This window comes from Maniola hyperantus, chromosome 27 (assembly GCF_902806685.2).
Source record: "Maniola hyperantus chromosome 27, iAphHyp1.2, whole genome shotgun sequence".
In the NCBI taxonomy this organism is placed as follows: Eukaryota; Metazoa; Arthropoda; class Insecta; order Lepidoptera; family Nymphalidae; genus Maniola; species Maniola hyperantus.
The window spans coordinates 406,019-432,271 of record NC_048562.1 but is presented as its reverse complement, the minus strand read 5'-3'; the positions used below and the strand labels follow the sequence as shown (position 1 = coordinate 432,271).

Genomic DNA, 26,253 nt, shown 5'->3' with positions numbered 1-26,253 from the left:
GGTTTTATTGGTTTGTTGGTTTGTCCTTCAATCCGGAGCAACGGAGAAACAGAGGTATAGTTAAAGACCTGCAAGGCGATTGTCTAAAACCTGCATCAATCATTATTACAATCTCAATTGTTCTGATTGGCTGAATTTGTGCCATTCTTGTTGCAACAATGCATTGTGGCCAATAGTGAGCGAGCATTAACCAATCAGAGATGATTGCGATCGTGACATTGTAGCTGTCAAACAACCGCGGTAGGGCCACTGGAGAGTGACATGGGCTACCTTTTTATCCCAGAAATGAAAGAGTTCCACGGGATTTTTTATTTTATTTTTTTAATTTGTTTATTTGAAAGTAATCAACAGCGTAAATACATAATTATTATTTAAATTTAAATCTAGGTATAACAGAAGGCCAAAAGAGATTACTTAAAATTATAATTAAATCTATTTTAACAGAATAGATTTAGAATAAATGTAGGTAAATACAATAATAAAATTACAACAGTGTGTGTATGCTTGTGTGTGTGTGTGTGTATTTATAATATGGGTTTTATTGGTTTTGTTGGTTTGTCCTTCAATCCGGAGCAACGAAGAAACAGAGGTATAGTTAAAGACCTGGGGAGTGACATGGGCTACCTTTTTATCCCAGAAACGAAAGAGTTCCACGGGATTAAAAACATAACCTAAATTCACGCGTACGAAGTCGCGGGCATCAGCTAGTCTTCTTCTTCTAAATATATAAAAGGAAAAGGTGACTGTCTGACTGACTGACTGAATGACTGACTGACTGACTGACTGACTGATCTATCAACGCACAGCTCAAACTACTGGACGGATCGGGCTGAAATTTGGCATGCAGATAGCTATTATGACGTAGGCATCTGCTAAGAAAGGATTTTTGAAAATTCAACTCCTAAGGGGGTGAAATAGGGTTTTGAAATTTTGTAGTCCACGCGGACGAAGTCGCGAGCATAAGCTAGTATTAATATAAAGCCGGCGTGCGTGTGTATCTTCTCTACATAGTATAAAATAAAGTCGCTTCCCGCGTCTGTATGTATGTATGTATGGAACGCGTAGATCTTTTAAACTACGCAACGGATTTTAATGCGGTTTTCACCAATAGATAGAGTGATTCAAAAGGAAGGTTTACAGCTATAGTTTAATTCTCAAAAAATTAGAGATCCCTAGAGAAATTGAAATAATGTGAATTAGGTCGGAAAAAAATCCTCTCATTTGAGAGTTTCCGAGGCAATGACACCACATTAGTATCTACGTTGCACCCATGCGAAGCCGGGGTGGGTCGCTAGTAAACGACAAAAGTGAGTTATTGAATATAATTTCGCCACATTGTCCCCCCGTTAGAAACAATGAAACATCCCCCCTCGGAATGGGCGTTACGAAGTCAGACAATCGGCAAAATATACCGGCTAATTATGAAACACGTCCATTTTGTCATTTTACTGAAACGCCTATTAGGAAAAGGGGGAAAATTGTATTACAAAGCCGAGGAAATCAACTCGTCACTAAGAGCCATTAGGCTGCCTGTCCACTGGTGCGGAGCGGAGCGGTGCAAATATTAACCAATAGAAGTACATAAAACAGTGCACTCATTGTGTATTCGGTTCGTATCCGTGATTCTTCGAAGTGCCGTCATACAAATATTATGTACTGATTCGATTCGTATTTTTACGGAATCCGTGATTTCACTGATGAGTGCACAAACGTCTTTGAAGAAAGCGAAATATCGCTTTCTTCACAATAGCAGTAAATAAAAAGTTTTGAGCAATAAAATATTATTGCTCAAAACGCATATATAACTCTGTAAAGTTAGAGGGGCGTGTCTGGAATCGAACCCTGGTCTTCGCGACTAGAGACCGACCTCTTAACCACTAGGCTATCACAGCTTATATAGGTACCACATAAGTACACTCGTGACAATGTCGCGTATAATGCGCGACTTGTCAACGTGGCTGCAGGCATTAGCGCTCTTCCCCTTTTGACTGCTCGAGATATAAGCTAAACTTAATTATACGCTGCCGTGCTTTGTGCGGTTTCCACTGGTTCCGACACTAATTGTAATTCAAACAACCGTATGAAGCTTAAAATGCTTGTCTGAAGGATTTGGGCTGGGAAGGAGTCAGTCAGTGATTCAGGACTTTTATTTAGTTAGAACAAAATTTTTGGGTATTCGCATCCTCTTTTAACTAATGTAATATGAAAAGGACAGCCACAGTTTGACAGTTTTAAATTTAATTTGGAGCTGTCAAACCTCGTGTTAGCTACCAGTCTGCGAGTCTGTGCTACAAAATTCTCTTTTTCTAATTCGCATTCGTAACTTTAAAAAGAATAGACAAAATCATGTCAATTATTTCAGTTCAAATCACTTTCAAACCTTTGTAACTGTGACGAGTGTGGACGAGCCCTTATATAGTACATTAAGTTCGGATCCCCCTCGTGCCGTATCGCAATACAAGTAATCTAAATTATACGGTGCTGCGCTTTGAGTGTTGTCCAATGGTGCCGACATAAAAATTATATTAATTACATTTCAAACCTTTGTTGTTGATAATTGTGTGGAGTGTGTACGAGCCCTTATATGTATACATTAAGTTCGGATCCCCCTAGTGCCGTATCGCAATACAAGTAATCTAAATTACACGGTGCTGCGCTTTGAGTGTTGTCCACTGGTGCCGACATAAAAATTATATTAATTACATTTCAAACCTTTGTTGTTGATAATTGTGTGGAGTGTGTACGAGCCCTTATATGTATACATTAAGTTCGGATCCCCCTAGTGCCGTATCGCAATACAAGTAATCTAAATTATACGGTGCTGCGCTTTGAGTGTTGTCCAATGGTGCCGACATAAAAATTATATTAATTACATTTCAAACCTTTGTTGTTGATAATTGTGTGGAGTGTGTACGAGCCCTTATATGTATACATTAAGTTCGGATCCCCCTAGTGCCGTATCGCAATACAAGTAATCTAAATTATACGGTGCTGCGCTTTGAGTGTTGTCCAATGGTGCCGACATAAAAATTATATTAATTACATTTCAAACCTTTGTTGTTGATAATTGTGTGGAGTGTGTACGAGCCCTTATATGTATACATTAAGTTCGGATCCCCCTAGTGCCGTATCGCAATACAAGTAATCTAAATTATACGGTGCTGCGCTTTGAGTGTTGTCCAATGGTGCCGACATAAAAATTATATTAATTACATTTCAAACCTTTGTTGTTGATAATTGTGTGGAGTGTGTACGAGCCCTTATATATATACATTAAGCTCGGATCCCCCTCGTGCCGTATCGCAATACAAGTAATCTAAATTACACGGTGCTGCGCTTTGAGTGTTGTCCACTGGTGCCGACACAAATCCATACTAATCCATATCCACGCTTCCATACTATCCATACTAATATTATAAATGAGAAAGTATGTCTGTCTGTCTGTCTATCTGCTAGCCTTTCACGGCCGATCCGTTCAACCGATTTTGACGAAAATAGGTATGGAGATAGCTTGGATCCCGGGAAAGGATATAGACTACTATTTATCCCGGAAAATTAAAGAGTTCCTATGGGATTTTTAAAAACCTAAATCCGCGTCGCGAAGTCGTGGGCATCATATTATGTATTAAAAACTGGCTAAACATTAGTCGGAATTGCATACAAAGGGTTCCGTACTATTGTAAAAGAAATAACACTTTTTAATTTTCATGGCGGCCATTTTGAAGTTCTTATTATTTATTGTTCAAGTGGCAATAGAAATACATAATATGGTGGGAGGCTTTGGCCGTGGCTAGTTACCACCCTACTGGCAAAGTCGTGCCGTCAAGCGATTAAGTGTTCCGATACGATGCCGTGTAGAAACCAAAGGGGTGTGGGTTTCATAAAAACTGCCATACCCCTTCCAGGTTAGCCCGCTTCATAACTGCTATCATAGACTGCATCATCATTCATCACTTACCACCAGATGAGATTGCAGTCAAGGGCTAATTTGTATCTGAATAAAAAATATTCTGTGGAACTCTCTCAACCTATTATATGGTTCCCGACACAGCCCGCTGACAGACAGACAGTCAGACGGACGGACAGCGGAGGCTTAGTAATAGGGTTCACAATATGAAAGCTCCGCTCCGTTATGTATTATATTGTGGCTAATGTAATTATATGGTGTCGTGCTTGTGCGTTTTCCAATGGTGTCGACACAAAACTATATTTTGTTAAAATTTTTTACTTATTTATTTTTCACAAAGATATTATTTGATTGGAAAATTGTTAATAGGTATGGGCACGCGAAAAAAAAATAAAAAAAATATCCTATATTTTCTAAAAGTTCGCGATATATTGCAAATAGGAAATCTGACTGACGCTAGAGGTCAACGAACGTTGCGTTAGTCTGAGTCAATGCCACGTCGTAGGTGGGGCATTGACCCCAGTTTTGATCGCTATACATTGCGGGTTTGAAAAATACTTAATCACTAAAACTACAAAGTGAGGCAAACAATAACGCTAAGTTTTTGCTAGCGTTCTGGTTACACCCTGTATATCTACTTAGTCGCTATTTAAGAAGTAGGTTATTAGGAGAAATGGCATAACACGCATCAGTTTTTTTTTCGAAAATCACAGTGAAAATCGTTTGAGGAAACGCAGATTGGCTAAGGAAGTGTGAACTAAAATGGATGTACTCATTTTGATTGTGTTCTTGCAGTCACAGAAAAAGCGGGTTACCAGTCGCCATATGGAGGGATGGACAATGGAATGGTGAGTTGCATTTTTCTCAATTTTTTCCAAAAATTAAAAAAAAAAAATTATGTCATCCGAGTTCTATCCGTCATCCGTGAGAATACTAGGAATTATCTACGACATATTATATCATATAAGCTCCCATACAAAACAAAAAGGAACGTATTTTCACGGACTCGGATCGGATGAGTGCGAAACCACTAACCACAGCCCGTAAGGCCTGGTTTCCACCTAAATGGAGCGGAGAGGAGATGTGTTCAGTCGACCAATAAGTTTTTTAAATCAAATAAAAAAAAAAAATTTTACTTAATTTTTTTCACTTACCACTTGCACTGGTTCGGAATGCCTAAAGCAAATATGACGTGATAATTTTATTTCCTGTCATCAACAACTTGTTGAAAATGGATTATTAAAAATCTGCTTTCGGAAAAGTCAGTCTAATAAAACTATGCAGACGAAGTCGCGGATATGGGATTGTATTCTGTCCTTATGTTTTCTCATATAAATTATTCCAACCTTTTTGATACAAACATCATTTTTTTGGACCGATTCGTGATTTATGTCATGGGTTCCTTTTTGCTTGCATATGAAAAATCTGCTAAAGTAAACCTTTTTTTAGGCCTCCTTCATAATAATATATCCTCCTTATGCTCGCGACTTCGTCCGCGTGGGCTACACAAATTTCAAACCCCTATTTCACCCCCTTAGGGGTTGAATTTTCAAAAATCCTTTCTTAACGGATGCCTACGTCATAATAGCTACCTGCATGCTAAATTTTAACCCGATCCGTCCAGTAGTTTGAGCTGTGCGTTGATAGATCAGTCAGTCACCATTTCCTTTTATATATATCGTATAGTCTATATAGTCTATATATCGTAGTATATTTTATATAGTCCGTCCATCCGCCTGTCTGTCAGCGGGATGTATCTCGTGAACCGTAATAGGTAGAGAGTAGAAATTATCATAGAATGTGTGTTTCTATTGCCGAACAAAATATAACAAATATTTCTGAGTAGCAGCCATGAAAATTAAAATTAAATAAAAAGTGTTATTTCTTGTGCGGAGTACGGAACTCTTCGTGTGCGAGTCGGACTCGCACTTGGCCGGTTTTTTTTAATTATTTGATAAGAGACGCACTAAACGTGGCCCATACGACCTTCTTACCGCGGACTGACATGAGTGCATGACCCTACCCGTGCCGTACCCTAACCCTACCTCCAGAAAGTCTAAAACGCCAGGTAAATCGCATCGCCTACCGAGAAACCCCTCTCAGAATGAGAAGGCTGTAGGCTATAGTCCCCCACGCTAGCCAAGTGCACATTGATGTGATTATGTAGGTGCTTCAAATCTACGTAAAACTGAAAAATAATAGTTAGGAATATTTTTTGGAAAATGCAGTATTAAAATTTGCAAAAAAAAAAAAAAAGAAAAAGATATGCCCCGGGTGAGGATCGAACTCACGACCTTAAGATTATGAGACTTACGCGCTGCCTACTGCGCCACCGAGGCCGGTGTGTGGAGTGGCGAAATAGGTCATCAGACTGTAGGTAACTTTTAGCTTATCAAATCGTCATTGATAAAGCAATGTATATAAAACAACAGTATGAATTGATTTAAGTATAAAAGGGGTTAAATCATTTATAACCTTTTTTTAGGGTTCCGTACCTCTAAAGAAAAAACAGAACCCTTATAGGATCACTTTGTTGTCTGTCTGTCAAGAAACCTACAGGGTTCTTCCCGTTGACCTAGAATCATGAAATTTGGCAGGTAGGTAGGTCTTGTAACTGATATTTGGGGAAAAATCTGAAAAACGTGAATTTATGGTTACATTACACAAAAAAAATTGTGGTCATGAACTAACTAATTAGTATTTTTAATTTTCGAAGTAAGATAATATATATCAAGTGGGGTATCATATGAAAGGTCTTTACCTGTGCATTCTAAAACAGGTTTTTATTTATTTTTATGCATCATAGTTTTTGAATTATCGTGCTAAATGTTGAAAAAATACGACTGTAGTACGGAACTCTCATTGCGCGAGCCTGTCTCGCACTTGGCCGGTTTTTTCTTTTTAGCACCTAATCTTCACAATCCAATAGGTCCCCACGACGCTCAAGTAAATCCCTATTTAACATCTTTGGCTCCCCTTATTGGTGTAATAGTCAAGCGCATGCCTATTTAGTTTAAAAAAAATCCAAACAGCCATGGGTGGGTGACATAGCAAGTTTCTAGTTTATAATAAGTGCGACTCTATGTATAATACGATTCGATGATGTGTAAGAACATCTGTCGATCCGGTCGCATTCCACGGACGGACGACTTGTGCGTATTGATAACACTATCAGTGACTCGGGCGAAGCACGCGACCGGCCCAAAGATACTAGGACTTTTTTTTTTAAATAGAGATAGCGAACACCTGAGAGCAGGCGGGTCACCTGATGTTAAGTGATTACCGCCGCCCATGAACATTTGCAGCACCAGAGGAACTGCCGATGCGTTGCCGGCCTTTCAGGAATATGTTGGTTCGCCCCTTGAATAACCCCATGTTGTAATCTAAAGGTAGTGTAATTAATAATAATAGTTTAAAAAGTTAGAGGTGCGTGCCCGGGATCGAACCCCCGACCTCCGATTAAAAGGCGGACGTCCTAACCACTAGGCTATCACAGCTTTTTTAATTTGTTGTTATTAAAATACACATTCTGTAAAAATTTCACAGCTTCCATTTTACGAGACACCTGACAGACAGACAGACAGACGGATGGACGGACGGACAATCTCCCAAACGGATAGATACAAGTTACAACTTACAATACACAAGCACGGTAACATTACCGTGACACAAGGCAGGTAGGAAACTGTGCCGAATAGTCGTATTTACGAGACAGCCTCTCCCCTTTCCCCCCTCTCCCCTAAAACGGAGAGGGTCGTCTTGTCTTTAATTCACGACCTCACTGTATCCCGGGTACTGACGAGGACAAAAGCTTTACGAAAATTTTGTCTTCTTATCTCTCTTATCTTATCTTATCTTATCATCATATCATGTTTAGCGCTGTAGCATAAGTCCCGCAAATTGCTATTGCGCTGGAACCATGTCTCATTAACGTCGAAATCACGTCATTTTGACGTCTGCCGAAATAAAAATATACCATCAGCTTGAAACTTCAGTCTAGTGCTGACGTCACTAAAAGGGCGGCCACGCGCATTAGCAATTTGGGACTTGAAATGGGGTGATTTTTTGTACAGCGGCATGGGGCTAGAATTAATTATTAAAGAGAATATTTGAAAAGACATGATTTTTATTTATTTTTAACATGAACGTCGCGCTTTACGGAAGGTTAATAATGACGTCACAATCCGTCATTTTTTCGTTTAACATAAGACACAGAGTAATATCTGCGGGAAAAAAAATTATGTTAAAAAATTGAAAAATAATTGTAGTTTACGCCCTGTGTCGTCATTAATCGCCTTTGGTACAGCGGCGTGACGTTAATAATTAATTATTTTTGAAAATAAATAAAAATCATGTTTTTTTACTGCCGCTATACAAAAAATCACTTCATTTTATTACTACAGTCCAAGGCCCTATTGACCCTATTGTAGTTCATAACGACGCGGCACGTCTTCCAGTCTAGTGAAGTTTTGTGGATGTTTTCGTGACTGATATCTACATGTTATCGAACAGCGCGTGTGATGTGACAACAGTGATGACATATGGATCCGAGACATGGTCGCTCTATGGGCCTCATAAGAAAGCTCAGAGTCACTCAGCGGGCGATGGAGATAGCTATGTGCGGAGTTTCTCTACGTGATCAAATCAGAAATGAAGAGATCCGTAGGAGAACTAGAGTAACCGACATAGCTCAACGGGTTGCGAAGCTGAAGTGGCAACGGACAGAGCACATAGTTCGTAAAACCGATAGACGTTGGGGTCCCAAGGTGCTGGAATGGCGACCTCACACCGGAAGATGTTGCGTTAGAAGACCCTGCACTAGGCAGACGGATGACATCAGACGCAGATAGCTGCTGGATTTAGGCGGCGCAAGACCGTATGGTGTGGAAGTCCCTACAAGAGACCTTTGTCCAGCAGTGGACGTCTATCGGTTGATGATGATGATGATGATCTACCTGTTATAAATGAACAACTAGAAATACTCCCCCTAAAAGTGGTTTTTAATCGCCATTCATTATATCGATACGTAAAATACACTTGTAATTATGTAGCGTTCAGTTAAGGGTCGTAATTGCGGGGTTTTGGGGTAGTTTTAATGGGTATTTGGTATTTTGGGTAAAGAGTTGTGTGTCACTGTATTATTGATTTAATTGATAAACTAGGAAGTTTTATTTACGGGTGTAGATATTTAATGGTTAGTTTGTGTTGGAACTGACTGTAAACTAAATTGTTTATATTTAAATATGTTCTTATTCTTATTTTTTCTAAGAGTTTTTTGTTTTACATTCGATGACATATTCACTTACTTCAAATATATATCTCAAACAGGACGTCCAAGTTTTTCTTTTTACTGATATTTTTCCTATAAATTCTAAATATCCCAACACGTTATCAGCACGAAGCTCTCTAGGTGGAAAAATAAAAGTGAAAAGTGGTATTAATTGTCCATAATTGCTTTATTTGTTGCGAATAAGAAAAATCGCTTTTAGATATTTTTTCTTTACAAATGTCACAAGCAAGCGGAGATTTAAGTTGTAACAAGATGTTACATTCTTCGTCAGTTCCTCCGTTTAGTCTCAAAAATAGAGAAGGATATCCAACTTGGAAATTTAAAATGCAAAATTATTTGTTACATGAGGACCTTTGGTTTCCTATAGTTGGGTATCCAGAAGGAGATACGACCGCTGCACCAGTTAAGATAAGGAATGACGCTAAGGCTCTGGCTAAAATATGCTTAACATTAGACGGTGTAGCTATTACACATGTAAGATGTGCAAAAACTGCAGCCGAAGCATGGGAAGCCCTGAAGGCAGCTTTTGAGGATAAAGGTATGGGCCGAAGGCTAGCCTTAGAGCGTAAGCTTTATAGATTAAGTCTTTCAGACTTTGAAAATATTGAACAATATATAGATGCAGTTCTGTCAACGGCACAAGACCTAGCTGACATAGACAAAGTAATAGAAGACAAATCGATTGCAGCTATATTACTAGGAGGTCTCACATCGAAATATGAGCCATTGATTATGGCACTTGAAAACTGCAACATCGATATTACTTCCGATTTGGTCAAAACAAAACTATTAAATGAAATGTCTAAAAATGACACCATACCAATAAATACAGTTTTCCAGGCCAAAGGAATGAAATCCAAACCAAGTAAAATGATTATTTGCTATGACTGTAACGTACCAGGGCCTAACTTGTAATGCGCTTTGGCACTAGCTGTAAGCATATCAAGCATCTATAATAAAAAAAAAAAGGGAAAAAGAAATCTCAATCGGTTTTGCGAACTATGTGCCCGGCCCATTGCCACTTCAGTGGCCCTACCGCGGTTGTTTGACAGCTACAATGTCACGATCGCAATCATCTCTGATTGGTTAATGCTCGCTCACTATTGGCCACAATGCATTGTTGCTCATTGTTGCAACAAGAATCGCACAAATTCAGCCAATCAGAACAATTGAGATTGTAATAATGATTGATGCAGGTTATAGACAATCGCCCCGCTGCTTCGCAACCCGTTGAGCTATGTCGGTTGTCGGTTGCATCATACTGCACAGTCAATCCGAAACAACACTTTGTGGTGCTCTAGTTTTATTTCACTTTTTCCACCAAGTGTACACACACATAACAGCGTCTATAAAACTGAAGACGCGCTCAGCCGACCGGCTACTGCGTGTACTGTATGTACAATTGTACATAGTGCACATACACGTAAATACGCCACAATGCATGTACTTTATTTAGCAAACTCTGCTGAAGATGCAAGTACAGTGTTCAAAGTTGTTAAGTTAATATTTTTTTTTTGGATCCAACTCCTGATGCTGCAGTGTTACTGTCCGCATGTTATCAAGATTCAGGAATTTTGCTTAACGGCTATGTGATAGTTCTAATAAGTTTAAATAATTTTGTTCCGTGGTGATAGTAAAAAGAATACCCGGCTGAGTTTGTTTTGGGCTCTTCTCAGACCTGGACGCATTTGGAACCCTCGTAGCTTTAGTTTTAAGTTTGCGTAATAATTATCACCACTTTGTCTTACAAATCCAACATCTGACTATCAAAAAGAGTAATTTGTTACCTATTTTGAATAAATCATTTGACTTTGACTTTGAAGTGTCCATTGTGGATTAATATTGTAGTTTCTAAGCAAAGACGTCATGCTTGGACTCCAAGTCCTAGGCTTCTCGTTGGCCAGATATACCGCTGCATTTGAACAGTGCGTCTTCCGGCGTCTCGTCATTCTCCGTGCTTGCTCTGCATAGTCAGGAAAGTCCAAAAGTCATTTGTGGGTATGGGTATAACCTTTTATAACGAAAATCCCGCAAACTATTTTGGACTTGCCTGTACACAAGTTTAAAAATCTATTAAAAGTATGCTCCTGAAAAAAGCATATTACACAAGCGAAGATTATGTAAATGATATAAGAGCATGGTTTTGACCTGCAGCTCGTTCCAGCAACGCGCAGGACTGCAAATACTATTCTTATACATGGCATAATATTGTATATCAAATCTTTGAAAAGAGCAACCGCCGAGTTTTTTGCTGGTTCTTCTTGGTAGGAAAGGCATTCCGAACCAGTGGTAGATGCAGCTGACGATTCAAAAATACTTGCCACTTCAGCTGGCAGATTCGTTGAGCTACGTCAGTCACTTTGGTTCTTCGACGGATTTCCTCGTTCTGGATTTTGTCCCTCAGAGAGACAGCCAACATTTAGATATTCTTCGCTATATCAGTCATCATCATCATGATCATCCCATCGCCGGTTCAGTACAGAGCACGGGTCTTCTCTCAGAGTGAGAAGCGTTTTGGTCATAGTCTACCACGCTGGCTATGTGCGGATTGGTAGACTTCACACACCTTTGAGAACATTATGGAGAACTCTCAGGCATGCATGTTTCCTCACGATGTTTGCCTTCACCGTTAAAGCAAGTGATATTTAATTACTTAAAACGCACATAACTCAAAGTTAGAGGTGCGTGCCCGGGATCGAACCTCCGATTAGAAGGCGGACGTCCTAACCACAGAGCTATCACAGCTTAACATAATAGCCAGTAAGTTACGCAATAAAACTTTGGATAGCCATTTTATTGCCTACAGTATTGTCGAAAGCTGAACAAATTCGTGAACAGTCCTCGAGAAGATACAAAGTGTCCCCTGGGACGCGTAAGTGCGCTCGAGACAAGGGGACAGTTGACCTGGCACATTAACTGTCCCTCCGCGACACTCCAAAACACTTGGACACTAAACGAAAATAATATCATCGCCTGTACATTTTACCTTAATTGAATCCAGCCTAAATTACAGAACCTTGTGAAGTTGTGATCGTAATTAGTAAAGTCGTTTACAATTATTATATTGAAATGAAAAGAGGGAGACCCTTATTTACTTTATGGATACTAATCACTACGAGAATCACTAACCCCTGGTTTACAATTTACACCAAAAATATTTTGTGATACTTGGTTTCGACAAAACGTGAAAAAAAATGTCAAATATTTCAAACTAGCTGATGCCCGCGACTTCGTACGCGTGGATTCAGGTTTTTAAAAATCCCGTGGGAACTTATCAATTTTCCGGGATGAAAAGTAGCCCATGTCCTTCCCCGGGATATAAGCTAACTCTGTACCAAATTTCATCAAAATCGGTTGAACGGTTGGGCCGTGAAAAGCTAGCAGACAGACAGACACTTTCGCATTTATAATATTAGTATGGATGTTAAACTTGCATTTTCATTATTTCAGACATTTTTGTCTCTTTCTTGTGTTAAAAGATAGTAGAGTAAGTAAATTTTTTTGTACATCTAGTTACTGTCACAAATTAATTTTGGTGTCTGTATTTACTTATCTTTGTAACGTAATATATGCACCACACACTCACTATTCACGTTTGGCGTCAGTACGGCGTCGTGATGACGTCTATGGTCACCAGCAGCCAGGCGACACAGTCGCCATCTGCACACGGACATACCACTGCAATTATTACGATTTGTGTTTGATGTATTCCTGATTCATTGAGGCATTCTGACGTGGTTTACCCCACGCAATTTACACCGACAAGAGTCCCTGTTTCATAGCTGTCTGATTTGTCACTTTAAAGTATTTTGTATATCCTGTAATCACTTTTTAATTGTTCTTTCACTATTGCGTATTACCATACCGTACCGCATACTATTATACACTCGTTTTAGAAAATTCGGTTTACCCCACGCAATTTAATCCGATAATGGTCCCTATTTCAAACTCAGTTCTGTAACCTACACCGATCAATGAATTTTTAGTCGCTTCAACGTACTGTTTAGTATATTCTGTATTTACTTGTCACTGTAACGTGTTTTATGTGCACATACTCACTGTTCACGTTTGGCGTCAGTACGGCGTCGCGGCGACGTCGTGTGCAGCCGCCAATGGCCACCAGCAGCCAGACAGGCGACACAGTCACCACCAGCACCACCAGCACGCGGACGTACCACCGCAATGGGTGAGACACTGTTGTAGTGGCAGTTAGTGTTGTTTTGTTTAGTATTGTTGTATCTGTGTCACTATAGTGCAAGTGTGTTTGTGTTTTAGCACTTTTGTTTTGTGTTGTCTTTTGAGTAACTAATGTTGTCTAGTTTCTAATATGTGTTGTGTTTAGTGTATCTCACTGTAGCTAGAATATTCACCTTGTGTTGTATTTGTGTTTTTGTGTAGTGTATAGCTAATGTCGTCTTTTGTTGTCTTTTGTGTATGTTATACAGTAGTGTTTATGTATAGTCCGCAACAGGTTGAGATGGCAATCGGGTATGGGTGTGCGGGGCGTTCCCTCCCCGATTGCCATCTCGACCTGTCGTGTACTATAGTAGTTTTATTGTTCAGTTGTTATCCCATAGAGTGAGGGGATAGAGAGTGCGCACACGCTTGTGCGTATTGTATATGACTAGCTGATGCCCGCGACTTCGTCTGCGTGGAATTAGGTTTTTTAAAAATCCCGTGGGAACTCTTTTATTTTCCGGGATAAAAAGTAGCCTTTGTTTTTGTTGTGTGTTGTTTGTTTGTTGTTAGCCGGGACAGATATTATTTAGAATAGCCTTTGTCACTTTCCAGATCTTTATCTGTCCCCACTCCCCATGCAAAAAAATCACGTTAATCCGTTGCACCGTTGCGACGTGATTAAAGGACAAACCAACATACCACTAAACTAACAAACCAACAAACAAACACACTTTCGCATTTTAAAGTAAGGGTATTAATATCCTGCGTAGTTGATTATAATCTCTATCGAGGCGAAATTCAACGAGTTAGCCAGCTGAAGTGGCACTGGGCAGGTCACGTCTGCCGCAGAACCGATGGCTGCTGAGGCATAGACGTGTTCTGGAGTGGAGACCGCGTATCCGCAAGCGCAGTGTGGGACGACCTCCAACCCGCTGGACTGACGACCTTAGAAGTTAGCGGGAAGTGGGTGGATGAGGAAGGCAGAGGATCGTGTGTGCTGGCGCGTTCTTGGGAAGGCCTATGTCCAGCAGTGGACGCAAACAGGCTGATTGATTGATTGTTTGAGGCGAAATTCAATCAGGAGGACATCCTACTAATATTAAAAAAGTGAAAGTGTGGATGTTTGGATGTTTGTTACTCAATCACGCAAAAACGGCTGAACGGATTTGGATGAGATTTGGAATGGAAATAGATTATACCCTGGATTAACACATACGCTACTTTTTATCCCGGAAAATCAAAGAGTTACCGCGGGATTTTGAAAAACGAAAATCCACGCGGACGAAGTCGCGGCCATCAGATAATAGATCATAAATACCTACTTTACATGTGTAAAATTGAATAGAATAGAAACGATTAAATAGGTACGTGTGTAACTCTATATAGGTAATATTTTGTGCTGCAATCCAATCCAAAGGGCACAGAGATAAGACACGTATTCTGATAATAATATTATTGTATCGAGTGCAATTAATAGTTTGTAATTTGATTTCATAGTAGGTATTGTATATTTATTTATTTATTTATTTTTATATCTTATTAGAACGGCAGTGCCACTTACACTAACTAGATGATTAATAATAAATTTAAATACAAATAAAGGTACAAGAAACAAGACACAAAATACAAAACGATAAAAGATCAAAGGATTTTGAATATGTACGCTGAGAACATTGAATGACATATTCATGCAATGCTCTCAGCGTACTTCAGTAACTCCCGAACCAGTATTATAGACCCATCATTAAATGGGTCCCATTGAGCATTATTGTCCAAAAGCGCGTTGAACGATGCTAATGAACGGGGTATAGGTGACATAGATCTAGCAACAGTGCGATGATGTGGGACCACGAAAAGTTTATTTTTTCGTGGACGAAGATTACTGTTGGATTCAGGGACACGTATGCGACACAGTTGGTCATGAAGTTCTGGAGCATTAACAATTTAACATCTCGCAAAATTATGTTGTATAGAAGCAGGCGTTTGCGGAAGGCCATGATATACAATGAACCAAAAGCTTAATTCACTATAATCCGCTGAACCAGGTCGAATCTGTATGGTGCAACATGCTGCATGCGAAATGCACCGCCCGCCCTCCCACTGCTAAACATGCAGGAAGAAGCAGCCACCAGGCAAGCAATACGCACCACCACCACGCAGCACCACACAAATCCCAAACACACTCGACGCACGTTTCGCCCCGACACCGCAGCATCCTCAGGAGATGTAGACCTTACAATGCACAATATCTCGGTATCGGTAGTTTTGAGAGTGCCCCAACGTCTATCGATCTATATCATCATCATCATCATAATCAACCCAAAGGGTTTTGACTATAGTCTACCACGCTGGCCAAGTGGGGATTGGTAGACTTCACACACCTTTGAAAACATTATGGAGAACTCTCAGGCATGCAGGTTTCCTCACGATATTTTCCTTTACGTGAATGTAAGTTAAATGACTAATATTCCCCTTTCCTCTCCAACTAAGCGTCAGGCTTGTGCTAGGAGTAGGTACGACAATAGTACAACGGGTGGGGTTTGAACCGTCGACCTTTCGGTTTTCAGTCCACTCCTATACCGGTTGAGCTATTGAGGCTCTAAATTTAAAAATTAATAAAAATTACTGAAAGATACTGGTTATAAAATGACACAAAAAGTTAAATTCCGAGACAATGTCTTAAATTGTGCGCGCACCAAATTGAACGGGTTTCCTCACACTACATGATACACTTTTGTTAATTGTAAGGGCACTGCCACATTCGGCGCTTCTTCTAAAATTATAAAGTTTTTTGTTTATTTTTCCCCATTGCCACTTCAGCTTCGCAATCCGTCTTGCTATGTCGGTTACTCTGGTTCTACGAATCTCATCATTTCTGATTCGATCACGCTGTGAAACTCCAAGAACTCCATCGGCCATTTTTCGGTATAAATAAACTTGTGTTTGACGCCGCGCCGAATCGACGTCGTAAAGACGACGACTAATATTTTAACCTAACCTACCTACCTATGTACCTAGTATATGGTAGGTACCTTACCTACCTTCAATTCAAGCTTTAATTCATTTGGTCGAAGTCCTCGGACCGATTTGCAGATGCGAGCAAAAAATCGAAAAATGATTTTACAATTATGGCTTATTTCGCTGTACACAATCTATAACATAAATTGACAGGTTTTGATTTAATGCTATCCTTTTCTGTAGCGAGCATTGTGAAAGGGATAACGGTATAGGTAATTTAGACTTGTCATTTTTCTATCGAGTCTAGTTTGAATCACATTTTGAATATTCCGAATGTGTCGTCGCCCTATAGGTGTATCTGTTGACGCGTCACCATAACGAGAGTGAGCCGCTTCGGTTGATAACTGATCAGTTGATCACTCGCCGGGAAGTTTCTTTTCTTTTAAAGCTACGGACAGACGTGCTCATTACTAGCACGAAAGCATGCTTTTATTGAGCAAGTGCTCATTAGTAGCACGTGTGTAATGTAATGAGCATGCTTATTTAGAGCGTGCTCAAAAATCAACCGACGTTTGATTTTCGAGCATGCTTCCTGAGGCGCGGGTAGAAGGGGGCGTGCTCCGAGCGCGTCTGAACAGGATTTGCTTATTAGCATGTACTCAGTACAACATACAACATATAACTTTACAGTTTATTTAAGCATGCTTATTGCTGGCAAATGTGAACAGTTGCATGAGCATGCTAACATTAAGCAAGCATAAAAGCACGCTTTTTTTGAGCACGTCTGTCCGTACCTTTAATATTAAAAACAATTGGCCAAAGGCGAGTCCGACTCACACACCAGAGTTCCGTACTACCTATCGTTCCTTAAACCTGTTTAAATTTTCAACAGGAACGGCATTCCGAACCAGTGGTAAATTAAACTAGTTTGACGATTCAAAAGCACTTGTAAAAGTTTCTCTCTCTCCGGTCGTTAAAGCTAAAGCTAAAAGCTAAATACATGAGACCCTGTCAGGGTATTGCAAATACAATTTTAGGTACAATAAAATGGTAAATATTAAAGATACAATACGAATAGGAGTAAAATTATTAAAATTATCATTACTAGATATTAAATATTATTCATTTGCATGCTTATATATTTTTATATTATGAGAATGTTGACTAGAATTTATTATAAAGCAAGATTAGTACAACGTTCCTTCATTGCTGAAGATCGTGGTCCTGGCAAACTGCCCTCGAATGGCTTATCTGTTTCCATCGGCTTCTGTCGGTGGCCATTTTTACAATGTGATGAAATCCACACCTGCTGGACTCCTTTAGCTGGTCGGACCACCTAGTTGGTGAGCGGCTTCTAAAAGTTTACTTGAATAAAAATATATTCTATTGTATTGAGGGTTCCATTCTGATTTTTAAGGGTGCCAACGGGTCCCTATTACTAAGACTCCGCTGTCCGTCCGTCTGTTTGTCAGCGGGCTATATCTCGTGAACCGTAATATTAGGTAGAGTCTGCCTAAATTAAAATATTTCATCATTTCCAATTAGAACCGCTAGGATTTGAAACGCCCTTCCAGTATCAGTTTTCCCCTCCAATTATAATATGGGTACCTTCAAGTCAAGAGTGAATAAGCATCTTCTAGGCAAGCGCGCTCCATCTGAGGCTACATCATCACTTGCCACCAGGTCTGATTGCAGCCAAGCGCTAGTATAGAGCCTCGATAGCTCAACGGTTAAAGGAGCGGACTGAAAACCGAAAGGTCGCCGGTTCAAATCCCACCCGTTGCACTATTGTCGTACCTACTCCTAGCACACGCTTTACGCTTAATTGGAGGGGAAAGGGGAATATTAGTCAGCAATTAACTTGGCTAATATTCTTTTAAAAAAGCTCACTTTTCATGTTCAGGAGATCGAAAACACACCAAATACTGTACGTACCTACGCATATTATGTAAGATATATAAATAGATAGTAGTAGATAGAAGAAAAAAGCTGTGATAGCCTTGTGGTTAGGACGTCCGCCTTCCAATCGGAGGTCGGGGGTTCGATCCCGGGCACGCACCTCTAACTTTTCGGAGTTATGTGCGTTTTTTAGTAATTAAAATATCACTTGCTTTAACGGTGAAGGAAAACATCGTAAGGAAACCTGCATGCCTAAGAGTTCTCCATAATGTTCTCAAAGGTGTGTGAAGTCTGCCAATCCGCACTTGGAGATACTTACAGTAGCTTCCCAGTATATTTACAATAATATAATTTCTGTACGACAAAACATTCACAGTTACAAAATAATCAGTGATCTCCATGATAGGCAAACTAGAAACAAAAATAAGCTAGCTACTCCTGCGCTCCGCCTCTGGAAGGTGCGAAAGTCATTTGTGGGAATGAGTGTAATATTTTATAATAAAATTCCACAAGCAATTTTAGACTTGCCTTTACACAAGTTTAAAAAATGTGTTAAAAGTATGCTCCTAAAAAAAGCATATTATACAGTCGCAGACTATGTAAACGATAAAAAAAGCTTGGATTTGACTCGCTCCAGCAATGCACGGGGCTGCAATGGCTTGTATAGTACGGTATAATAACATTGTAAATTGAAAAATTAAAAAGAGCAACCGCCGAGTTTCTTGCTGGGCGTTCCGAACCAGTGGTAAATTAAAACTACCTGACTATTCATAAACACTTGTAAAAAGTTTACATGAATAAAAAAACATTCTATTCTATTCTATTCTTGGCCAGCGTGGTAGACTATGGCCAAAACCGTTCTCACTCTGAGAGGAGACCTGTGCTCTGTAGTGAGCCGGTGATGGGTTGATCATGATAAATAGATAGTATTTCGTCAAGAATACTAGAGAATTATTGATACTCACACATTGAGTAGTAATAATATGAGCCCAACGCTAGTGCTGCACGAGAGGAACCCAAACTGGTTGAATAAGGGACCTTACACGCGGAGCTATTTAAACGCTCTCTGTTCTCTCCATAGCACGCCTTAAGGCAACACTGGAGAGTATTCGCATCCTCTTCTTACTGATGTAACATGAAAAGGACAGACACAGTTTGACAGTTTTAAATTTAATTTAGAGCTGTCAAACCTTTACTTGACTTTAGCTGCCAGTCGCGAGCAAATTGTTTAAATTTGTAGCGTGCACTAAATTTTGGAGGTCTTAAATGTAAAATTCATGTTCCGTCCTTTTTTAGCAATATTAAAAAGAGAAAGATGCAGACACTCTAAATTTGATTTAGATAAAGATAAGAGAATCGGCTCCACTGTTTCTCCAACCCATAGACGTCCACTGCTGGACATAGTTCTCTTGTAGGGTAGGGTACTTCCACATGCCACGGTCTTGCGCCCCCTGAATTCAGCTGCTTCCACAGACTCGTCTCATGTCGTCCCTCCATATATTGGGGGGTCTTCCAACGCTGCGCCTTCCGGTGCGAGGATTCCAGCACCTTGGGACCCCAACGTCTATATGTGCCCTGGCCATTGCCACTTCAGCTTCGCGACCCGTTGAGCTATGTCGGTTACTCTAGTTCTCCTACGGATCCCCTCATGTCTGATTTGATCACGTAGAGAAACTCCAAGCATCTCTCTCTCCATCGCACGCTGAGTGACTACACCTTTACACTGATTACGGCCTCCCAGAGTTTTTTAATTTAATTATTTAATTTCTACATTTTGCACGATAAATCAAAAACTGTTAAGTAGGTATTCATTAAAATAAACAAAAATCTATTTTAGAATGTACAGGTAAATCCCCATATGATCATTCGGCCTAGTTATTTCACTTTGAAATTTCAAACCCCCGATTTTCCCTCTTAATTAAAATAAAAATAAATGTCGGTTTTAGGGTTCCGTACCTCAAAAGGAAAAACGGAACCCTTATAGGATCACTTTTTTGTCTGTCTGTCTGTCAAGAAACCTACAGGGTACTTCCCGTTGACATAGAATCATGAATTTTGGCAGGTAAGACATAAGGAGAAAAATTTAAAAAAATTAAATTGTGGTCATGAACTAATAATTAGTATTTTTAATTTTCAAAGTAAGATAACTATATCAAGTGGGTGGTATTCTATTATGAACTAGCAGATGCCCGCGACTTCGTCCGCGTAATGGTTTCTCATGAGATCTGAAATTTTCCCGCTGCAAAAGGCCTCACTTACCTACTCACTCAGTATCACCTTAAGACACGGAACCCAGAATACCTAAATGCCAATTTTCATATCTCTAACTTCAAAAACATAGGATTTTCATATAACCCTTCCACCCCCATTTTACTCCCTTAGGGGGGGAATTTAGTAAGATCCTTTCTTATCTGATACCTACCCCCTAGAAATAGCCTACATTTCAAATTTCAAGTAAAAATAACAATTGTTAAAACTTTTCTATAAAAACATTGCCCCTCTCCTTTCGCACCCTTAGGGGGGAATTTTTCAAAGCCGTTTCTTAGCTGACACCTACGTCCTAGAAAGAACCTACCTTCCAAATTTTAAGTTTGTAGGCTTTATGGTTTCTGAGATTTCGTGATTAGTCAGTCAGTCAGTGAGTGAGTGGTATTTCTCTTTTATGTATTTAGATGGGCTTCACCTATGCATTCTATTTATTTTTATGTCCATCCTCGGTGCGCGAGCCTGACTCGCACTTGGCCGGTTTTTTTTATTCCAATCAATGATGTTGGGCTACTATATTATGTAGGTACAACTGTTTCAAATTTCATATCGATAGCTTTAATAGTTGCTGAAATAATCGACTGTGACAGACAGACGGACAGACAAACTCGCGCCGTAGGTAAGGGTTCCATTTTTACCGTTTGATACGGAACCCTTATAATCGATCGCGTCGAGTTAAATAATTACTATATATTCTTCTAGTATGTAAACACCCTTACTTGTCCTCAAAACCACCCTCGCTCGTGCGAGAAAGATAAAAAATCACCGAGCTAGGGTGCGCCGGCGCCCCCTATTTTATGCCTGACAGCCGATTTATAAATAAGTATACCTCTTCAATACAGGCTGATCTAAACCATAAGTCAATAAAGTCGAGGCTCAAAACTGTTTGGCACTAAACTAAATAAATTAACAATCGAATCTTAACTTTAATGTGATAATGACAAAGTTCAAAATCGTATGACCCTCAACACTGTTCGAGTATTGGTTTAAAAAGAGTTCATAAAGCGATTTTAAGGGTTATTTTTATGATGTTAGAGTTTAAAGTTGTATGAATCATTTAATTTATTGTAAGGTCCGTTTCATAATGGAGTGGAAATAGGGTAGTGTGCAGTGTATGTAAAATTTTATGAATGCGACATATTTTTTTTGGAATTGAAATTTATTGTTTTTTTTTTAATTTATGTTATTGCTCTGCGAAGTGAATTTGTGATTCGAATTGTTGATAATGGTGAAAATATGTGAATTATTTTTTACTGCGCATGTACAAGGTCAGCGGTCTTTTTACGTGAAATGAACTGTAGTTTAGTGATAGAGTGAACTAGAGTAAGGGAACTCTCGGTTTGAATTGACTACTTGTCAAAATATTAGGCTATGGTGACGTTAAATCAAAGAAAAATAGGACTACTTTAGGGCTACCTGCGTCAAAATTATACTAACACTAGATGATGCCCGCGACTTCGTCAGCGTGAATTTAAGTTTTAAAAATCCAGTGGGGACTCTTTTTTTTTCGGGATCAAAAGTAGCCTATGTCCTTCCGCGGGATGCAAACTATCTCTATACTAAGTTTCATCAAAATCGGTTAAACGGATGGGCCGTGAAAAGCTAGCAGGCAGACGTACAGACAGACAGACGGACAGACAGACAGACACACTTTCGCATTTATAATATTAGTATGGATTTGACGCCTGCCAGTGACAAGTTCTGTTACAAGTTCTGTACTGTCGCGAACTGGACTATGGCAAGAGGAATGGAATCATAACTAATTTTTAAAACATAAAAGGATAAAAGAAAATATTAATTATTTATAACAATAAAAATACCTATATTGCTATTTTATCGTTTAAATCAATTACATATTATGTGTTAAAAGGAAAAAGTATATCCATAGAGATATTTAATCTATTCGGTATGTGAGTCAAATCTTAACTTAAAGATCGTTTCCACTTCATACGATACGATATCGGTGGAGGTAAATGGGATATCTGATTCCGCGTCGACGACAGTGGTCAAAGAAACGGAAACATATACCTAATGTTGCAATCTTTAGTTGTCAAATCCCCGTAAAAAATGATAAGTATTCGTTGACAAAATATTTCTTTGTTTGATTTTGATAAAGTAATTGGTTCAAAATTTAAATTTAAAACACGAGGTTTTATGTAATGTGAATAAGTCTTCATTCGCCATTTTTGCTCGAGGTATGTCTCAACTATCATGTCAAAAATACGGTTTGCCCTTAAATTAATCTTAAAGACTAAAATCGTATTTTTGACATGACAGTTCGCACGTAGAACAAAAATGGCGAGATATTTAAAATTGACTACAGTTGAGTTAAATGAGAAATAAAACGTACTTTTGTCTTTTTTACTTTTTCTATTCAATAGGTACTATATTTTATTGAAGCGTACTATATTTTTTGTGGCTTATTTTGAAAAATTCATGTATATTCAGCCGAAAAAATGCTGGCAACCCTAGTTCAAAGTCACGGCTAGGGATACCAATATCGTATCGTACAGTATAAGTACAGACTATAGTCCATGTGGACAACAAATAAAGGAGGCAAGTACAGAATGCTAAATTCCGAGCACGTTCTATATAAAATCATAACCCTTCCTTTTGGCCTTGCCGTAGTCGGGTAAAAACAGAATTGTCAACTTGTTTACAACCCGTCGGAAATATCTGAGAACCTGGCTTAATGACGTCATGCAACGAGCTTGCGTTGGCAAACGGTACCTACTGGTAGAACGTAGTGTTTATATCCTCTTTGAAAATGGGCGAGCTGCGGGGAAGCGCATTCTAGCGAGGTGCTCAGATATTTCCGACGGGTTATATAATGTTCAAACTCGCGCTTAGGGACACCGACATCGTATCGTACAGTATAGTACACTCTATAGTCCATGTGGACGACAGATAAAGGAGGCAAGTACATTAATGCTAAATTCCGAGCACGTTCTATATAAAATTAAAATTCCATTGTTTACTTGCCTCTTTATCCATCACTGACTTGTCAATTACTCTGAAAAACGCATCTACTGTAGGAGCCGGTGGTTCATTTGTCGGCAGCGTTTATACAAGCCCGAATTTAACAAGGATTGTAACCTATAGAGCAGAACCAGACTCACGATTGAGTCTAGAAACTCGAAAGTACAAGTAGGTACTTTCTTTTTATCTTAATATATAAAATGTAAAGGTGACCGACTGACTGACTGACTGACTGATCTATCAACGCACAGCTCAAACTACTGGACGGATTGGGCTGAAAGGCATGCAGATAGCTATTAAGACGTAGGCATCCACTAAGAAAGTATTTTTGAAAATTGAACCCCTAAGGGGGTTAAATCACAGACACACTTTCATTTATAATATTAACTAAATCTAGGAGGGTTCTTCGTCTGAGGAGAAACTTATCTTTGACAAGCTACTAATGTTTTAAACCTGTATAAAACCTAGGTACAAATCGACCACTGGCTCTCACATCAAATTGACAATTACCCACACACAAACACACTTGCAACTAACACAAGTGAGCACGGCAAGTTCTACCTGACGTCAAGAGCGGGACGCATATATACCAACTTGTATATGCGAAAGACGGACAAAACACGACAGATGTTCCAAACTCCGAATATGAAAGTATGCGGGTGTTTTTTTTTTTTTCTTTTTTAATTTACGAAAGGTAGCTTAGCTTAGGGTTGGTTATTCGCCGCTTCCTGGCGATATAGTGTGTCCGTGGGAATCCGGCAATTTTGTGTAAAAGACAATTATTTTGTCTGTGCGCTTCCAAGCTTGTTTGTTTCTCGCACCTCAAACAAAAGGGACAGATGGTTCACGATTTGTTTTCAACTTTATGTAATTGTTTGCGAAATTCTTGTAGATATATAGATAAGATTCAATGGCATAATCTTTTTGTAAATTTTGTGTAGGTAATTTTATGATACCTTTGTAAGGTAGCTAATTATTTCTTTCGAATGGCTAAGGTAGTGATATTTTAAATAGAAATTGGCACCGATTCTAAGCACAACCTAATTTTAGAGTATTCGCACCCTCTTCTTACTATTGTAATATGAAAAGGACAGAAGCAGTTTGACATTTCTAAATTTAATTTTTAGATGGTAAAACCCGTGTTTTTAGCACGCACTTGCGAACCTACTGTTTAAATTTGTATTGTGCACTAAAATTTAGAGTCTTTAAATGTGAAAGTCATGTTCCGTTCCTTTTTTAGCATTAGTAAGAAGAAAAGGATGCAGATACTCTAAATTTAGTTTAGAGAGAGACTAGAGAATCGGGGCCATTATGCGCATAACCGCCCTGAGTAGGCAAAATACGTTCCGAGGTAACTATTTGTATAATATCTATTAGAGGTCTAACAACCTGCACGGGGCCAGCGCAGTGTAGTATATAGTAGACTATGGACTAAATCCATCTCATTCTGAGAGGAGACACGTGCTCAGTAGTGGGCCGACGATGGGTTGAGATGATGATGATGACCTTGGATAGGTAGGTTTGTCTTTTAGGTAAAAGTTGAATTTTTTTTTGTGCACCACCATGAATTTTCAACTACGATTAATTTATATATAAAATCTGTCCCGGCTTTACTCACGTGTCTAGTCGACGTTAGCCCGACTAAACACGTGAGAGTCTTAACCGCGGCGCATGCGCGAACTGACTCCCTTGAAAAAGGACCCCGGATGGGTTCGAAACTAGTCGGGCTAACGTCGACTAAACACGTGAGCAAAGCCGGGACAGATTTTATATACAGGGTTACAGGAAAAGAGGACACGATCCCGTTAAGGGGTTATAGTATAGGACATTAACTATCAAACGACCCCTAAAGTGCTTATGCGAAAGTGTATCGTTTTCGAGTTATTCATTTTTTTATTTTTTTCTTGGTAAATGGGTGCTTGCCACTTTAAAAATTAATAAAAAAAAGAAACAATGTATTTCAGCAGATTTTTTTTTATTTCTTGCTAGTACATATCCTGTTTAATAATAAACAGTTATAAAACTAAAAAAATCTTCAAGCATTTTAAAATTACAGCCCAAAAACTGTACAAGTTTTCGATTTTTAAATTTAATTCTTTGAATATCTTGCAAATTTTCTGTAAAAATTACTAGTGCACTTATCCTGCGGTTTATTTTAAAAACATCTACGTTTCGTTGGCTATCCATTGGTACAAAAAAATTACAAAAAAAAAATCATAAAATCAAGAAAAAATTACACAACAAAGAGACCAGGTAGAAAATTCTAACAAATGCTATTGCCAAAGAATTAAATCAGAATCTATGTAAAAACGAGTTTAATGCAAAATGTTTAATTGAAATCACTCACGATAGTTTAAACGCTAAAATACGATTAATTTGATAAAGTTCGAGCTGTCAAGGGCAGTAGCGAACTACCCTCTTTCTTGACAGCTCGAACTCTCGCAGCGCCGCAGTCGCGTCGTGACCACGACCCTTGCAATGGGGTTGAAATATCTACAAATAAAAACATCAAATTTAATCGTGGCACGTACCCCGTTATCTACATTAAATTATGTTGTTAAATCACGAAATAAGCTTCATCATCATGATCAACCCATCACCGGCTCACTACAGAGCACGGGTCTCCTCTCAGAGTGAGAAGGGTTTTGGCCATAGTCTACCACGCTGGCCCTGTGCGGATTGGTAGACTTCACACACATTTGAGAACATTATGAAGAACTCTCAGGCGTGCAGGTTTCCTCACGATGTTTTCCTTCACCGTTAAAGCAAGTGATAT

General features: G+C 39.1%; 1 protein-coding gene and 1 non-coding gene across 9 annotated transcripts in view; one reads left to right on the top strand and one right to left on the bottom strand.

The window, feature by feature from the left end:
- The window catches only part of da (transcription factor daughterless), a 124,049-nt gene that overhangs the window by 18,769 nt on the left and 79,027 nt on the right, over positions 1-26,253 (top strand). For 7 of the 8 annotated variants that reach the window (XM_069507953.1, XM_069507957.1, XM_069507956.1 and 4 more), the window contains exons 2-3: positions 4,703-4,755; positions 13,276-13,383. In XM_069507953.1, the coding sequence (XP_069364054.1) occupies positions 4,703-4,755; positions 13,276-13,383 (161 nt within the window). The remainder of the gene's footprint in view (positions 1-4,702; positions 4,756-13,275; positions 13,384-26,253) is intronic. The other variant, XM_069507954.1, reaches the window with a different exon arrangement.
- On the bottom strand, positions 6,174-6,246 carry TRNAM-CAU (transfer RNA methionine (anticodon CAU)). Its single transcript has one exon. It is a non-coding gene; the product is annotated as a tRNA-Met (tRNA).